Source organism: Juglans microcarpa x Juglans regia, chromosome 6D, assembly GCF_004785595.1.
Source record: "Juglans microcarpa x Juglans regia isolate MS1-56 chromosome 6D, Jm3101_v1.0, whole genome shotgun sequence".
NCBI classification, from domain to species: Eukaryota; Viridiplantae; Streptophyta; class Magnoliopsida; order Fagales; family Juglandaceae; genus Juglans; species Juglans microcarpa x Juglans regia.
The window spans coordinates 17590153-17595790 of NC_054604.1; the positions used below are offsets into that span (position 1 = coordinate 17590153).

Sequence of the window (5638 nt, forward strand, 5' to 3'; positions counted from 1 at the left end):
ATGGATAGGGATGATATCAGTACTGTAAAAGAGAGAATTTTGCTATATCACACCGATGTAGCCTTCCAGGTAGCCTTCGTTTAATAGAGCAGCTTGTGAACAGCTCAAGTATGATTTGAATTCAGTCCATTTAATAAATGAGATGTTCATAAACATTAATATAAGTCTGTATATTAAACGAGCAAAACTTGTAAAACTCAACTTGACTCGATTTAAGCTTATGAATAAAGTTTGTATAAGCTCGATTTGACTTGTTTAAGCTCGTTTTAAAACTCATAATATGTGGCATATATGTATGTTTTATATTTATTACATGTTAGTTATGTTTTATATACTTAATTATATAACATTAATTTATTTATAATTTACCTTATTTAATATATTTATTATGTTCTCATAATGTGTATAGGATAAGTTGTATAATAATATATCATACAAATAGAACTTCTGATTTATTATATTATCTATATCTGTTAAATAGTTTAGCTTATTATATTTATCTTATATATTATTTTTTTAATTTATTACTATAAGTTAATTTATTTTATAAAAATTTGTAGAAAGATTTTTTTAATAAAAACTATTGGGTTAAATAGTTAAACAATTAAAGATTTTTGCAAAATTTAACTGTTTTTTATTAATCAAAAGATAAGGTTTAGAATTTTCAAAAAAAAAAAAAAAAAAACAAAGAAAATTCAAGTTTGAGCTCGAGCTACTCGAGCTCCAAGTCGTTTGTTTATTTTTTAATCAAGCTCGAATTGAATTAGGACAACATAAATGATTAGCGAGTCAAGTTTGAATAAGAATATTCGAGTTTTATTCGAATCCAAGTCCAGTTCGAACGAGTAAACATGTTAATCTAAGTACCCTTATTCGAATTCAACCCAACTTGACTAAGCTCGTTTGCAGCCGTACTTCCAGGGTATCCTACCAGTATTTACTGAGCTCATAATACTCAACCTTCTTCATCTTGATTCAAGAGAATTTACAACTAAATTTACAGGGGGAAAAAACCAGAGTTTCATTTCTGCCTAAAGTTAACATTATTTCCTTTTAGCTGTACGAGAAAGAAAATTTAAGATGGCAGAAAACTTATCAAACATCTTCAATGCAATTTCCGAGGCTTTTCTGCAATTTCGCAAGTTCTTCTCAGTAGACGTGTATGCCCACACTAATCCCTCCCATATGATTAGCTCTGATTGAGCAGCTGCACTCACTGCCCAACTTCTCCCCTGAAGTACTCGGGCATGCTCGGCAGCGAAACCATAGGCATGAGATTCTTGCCAGAGCTGCCTGACCAGCTACTCGGACCCGGTAGACCATACTTAAATCTGCCCATATCTCACTTCCCATAGCACCTGAGTCAAGACTTGAGTTATACCCTTCAAGATCTGACTCACTCACAACAACTGCTGATCCATCATCAAATGCCACAAGATCTTGTGAAGCAGCTGATACTCGGGCCTTCATCACAAGATTGGTCATGTGGGTGTAGATAACAGCTTTTTTCACCTTAAGATGGTAGTATTCCTGGACAGCCTATTATTATAGCCAATATAGAGTAGCTTAGAAAATCAGCAGAAGACATTTTTTGAGAGGTAAAAAAGGAAAAAGAGAAAATGTTAGATTACACCAATTTACAAGTACCAATGAACGCCATTAGTTGATGTCCCAAAGAGAGAATGTCAGTGCAAGTTTTCCCCCTTTTTTTGTTGATTAGTGTTATGATACTGAGGTTTAAAGGTTTAACCAAATTAGTATCCAACAGTCATAGGGCTTTTAGATACTAATTTGGTTAAACCTTTAACCATAACAATAAGTGCATGTAAAAACATTTTGGGCAACCAATCAAAAGTACAACTAAAATAATTACCATCTCTCAAATAACTTGCCTAAACACCGCATGACTCGGAAATCATTCACAACGCAAACTTGTAGTGAGAAGTTAGTAAAAGTAGCCTTTTGCTACAGAATGAGAAAACAAGAATTCCTGGATTTCCAAAGCCAAGTTGCAGATAATGACAAACATAATATTGGATGACAAGCCTGTACAAGTATTATGAAAATACCTGCCACTGGGAAGAGGCTAAAAGCACCCTTGGACGGATTGCTTTCACATAATCATATGCGGCATCGGGTGTCATTTGCTTGTGTTGCACCTTTAAAAAATCAGAATAGTAAGGAAAGGTGGGAATTTTGCAATGGATAGTTAATATCTTTTCTTTCATGGGGAACTCACCAGGTAACATATTACAATGGTTGTGCTGCGCCCCCGTCCAGCTTTACAGTGAACATATGTACTTCTTCTACAAGATACATTTTCTTCATGAAAATGACATTAGAGAGGTCAGGTAATCATATAGAATACCTCCCAAAGGAACAATCAAATATGACTCGTTGAAAATTTAAAAAACAAATAGTGTGCCAAGAAATAGATTTCTGTTAAATGACAATTCTTATGATTTACATTCTCGAAAGGAGGAAAATCAGATTAAAAAGAATGCTCACTATGTATGAAGTCTACCGCATGCTGTATATCATTCAGTGATGGGGCAAAGCAGTAGTCTCTGGTAGGTATCACCAAATGGTCAATGCCATGATCCTACAAATATTTTAATAAATTAAATCGCCAATGGCGTAGGACAACTTGATGTAAACCTTGGAATTAGGGAAAAATAAAAATGACCATCAAACAAGTATCATGCATGAACTGTTTATAAAAACAAAAACAAAAAAAAAAAAAAAAAACCAATTGGTAAAGCAATTTAGAGAAATATGACCCTGTATGTCAGTCGATTGAGATGTCCAAATGAAACCCTGATTAGGGTCCCACCATATTATTTTTTGTCTTATTTAGGAGATCATAAAAGCAAATCAATGAAATTTATTGATGATATTAAAGCCTTGTAATATCAATGCCATATCAATTTTTATTGTAGTCACACAATGCTTTATAGACCAAGATTTTATTTGGATGAAAGATGAGGATTATACACCAATTTTATTCATTGCCCTCACTTAAGGCTGAGGAATGCCGTACACATGTAAAGAAAACCTTGGGGTTCACAAACAAACCCAAAAGCCAAAGTTCTGTAAAAACTTCTACAGCTATTCGTAAGAAATAAGCAAAATGGAGTTATTTTCCCCTTTAATATTTACCAATGTCTTCTTATTAAGTAATAAAACTTGTTCAACCACAAAGGATTTAAACAGTGAAATCACCCTCCAATCCATGTTTATTGGGGGAGGAACAGATACCATTAAATTAGAAGACCATTGGCTCCTAAATATTTACCAAACTAGCATCATTCTATTTTCATTCAGCTCTATGTTTCTTCCAGAAGCAGCAAAGACATAAATAACCATTTACTTCTATTCCACAGAAGCTTTTCCTTCACATTTAGACAAAACCGCAGTTCATTAGTCAAAATAATAGTTCTGACACAACTTTCCTCGAGTAAACCAGAGTACAAAACTAAATCATCTCCAGTTGCCCATTTAATCTAGCATCAAAGAACCAAAAGTATCTAATGCTCATAGCAGCTAAAGAAGATGAAGCCATCAAGAGTACAAACAATAAAAAGTAGACATCTTGAGATTCAGACTTTTAGAAAGGATATCTAGATGCAAACTGTACTGGATAAAACACTCACATTATATAGAGATGTTGGAACCAAAGTCTCATAGGACTCATTTAGCGTGACAACTCCACATACACCTTGCTCCTTTAGGCGGGGAACATCAGTCGGGAATGGAACAGCACCTAACAGGATAAACTGAAAAGAAGCACATGAGATTTCTGGTTCCCTACCAAATCAATAATATTCTCCTATGCCAAGAAAAAAATATACCATTATCATATACAATTAAGAAGAATGTGCACCAAAGACACCAAAAACTTAACATCATCATCGAATAAAGGTCTTCACATAGACAGTTGCAACAATTAAAACAGGAAAAGAAGTCAGAGGGGGGAAGTGATGGATGACACAAAAATATTTTTTTTGATAAGTAGATGGTGCAAAAATATTAAATCAACTGTATTGGAACTCATGAGCAATATCTATAACAAAGAAAAATGAAAAATCAATTGAAAACTCCAAACAGAACATATAGAACCATATAATTTCGCAAACAGAAGTAATCAGCAGAGAACCTATGAGAAAATCTACACGAATAAAATATTTACAAACACACACAGCTATTACAACAAACAACAAATCCCATCCAAGATATTACTTGAACATGCAATGGATGCAACAGTCAAGAGATAACAAATATAAAAATTTTATTAGTCCAACGATATGGAAGAAACAAAGAGAAAAGTACCCATTCCAACAGAACCAAGAACATAAACCTTATCTGTTTAAAAGATACACAGACAAAATAATAAAATAATTTTTGTACCAAGAAAACATAATCAAATTGATTAGAATCTTAAAATGGGAATACTATCAACCAGCACGTCCACATAAAATTAAAGCGCAAACTCATTCCAATGAGAAGTCGCAGAAAGCCCCCGACATGTAGCCCAAAATCAGTCAACAAGCATAAATACGATATGCACCATGGTGCAAAACGGCTAGAACAAATGATAAGGAAAAAGAAAGTATACCTCATCCACCTTATCCCACCACCTGAACTCAGCTTGAGCCTTATTCCTAACAACATTGTAGAGCAGAGTCGGATAGAATAGCGCGCGGGCCCCAGCTCCGATCAAAACCCGCTTCACATCAGCAGCGACAATGCTTCTGCCATCGAAATGGAAATCTCCACCACAGAAATTCCCTTCATCACCACTTTCCACCTCCCCTGCCTTTAATTCCTCAATATACATAGCCTCGATTCAAACCCTGCTAAGACAATCAATCACAGCAATACCCTATTCCAACAGAAAACCTTAATTACCCAGAACACATATACACATATACACACTTCACATCACTTTAATTTACATCCCATAATCTCAAAAGAAAATCCCCAACTTTTTCTGTTAGTTTGTAAACGAATTACAGGAGTGATAGAGAAAACCTAGAATTTCTACAACAAAGAGGATAGTGGAGGATTGGAAAGGATTCTGATCGGAAAATATGGGAACTCAAGCTTCTGAGAGATCATCACCATATTTTGTGAAATAGGGGTTTCGGGCGGAGAGAACGAGGCGGAGGCTAAGGCGATGGAGATGTGATCTGAGACGAAGAAAAGTCCGTGAAGAATGAATTTTATTTTGGAGTGAGAATAGATTGAGGAAACCCTAACCTAAGCCAAGGATTATGCTTGGATGAGAGGATGGCATGGATTCTACTCCTCCACCTTTTGCTCAACAAACTCTGAAACAGAAAGAAATAGTAGTGAAAAAATAGACTCCTAGAGAGAGAGAGAGAGGCATAGAAAATAACGTAGAGGGATTGGTGGGATAGTACAGTTAAACTGACAAAGAAGGTCACAGAAATTCCTTAAACATCAACCAGTAAATGACACGTGGAGCGTTCAAAACGACTTTAGACTCTATCTGAGCAACAGAAGAAATGCTTTAGGATCGATCTATTTTTTTTTTAGAAGTATTTTTAATTGATTTTATGAGTTTTTTAGTTTTTTAAAAATATATATATGATGATTTAAAAAATACATAAAAAAG

General features: G+C 34.5%; 1 protein-coding gene across 1 annotated transcript; it reads right to left on the reverse strand.

Moving 5' to 3' along the window:
- Positions 1 to 794: 794 nt before the first annotated feature.
- Positions 795 to 5383, reverse strand: LOC121234822 (phosphatidylglycerophosphate phosphatase PTPMT1-like). Its single transcript, XM_041130938.1, has 6 exons — positions 4616 to 5383; positions 3654 to 3776; positions 2509 to 2602; positions 2240 to 2322; positions 2070 to 2159; positions 795 to 1539 (listed from the first exon to the last, which is right to left on the reverse strand). The coding sequence occupies exons 1-6, from the start codon at positions 4835 to 4837 to the stop codon at positions 1150 to 1152; spliced, it is 1002 nt and encodes a 333-aa protein (XP_040986872.1). The 5' UTR covers positions 4838 to 5383; the 3' UTR covers positions 795 to 1149.
- Between the last annotated feature and the right edge of the window lie 255 nt (positions 5384 to 5638).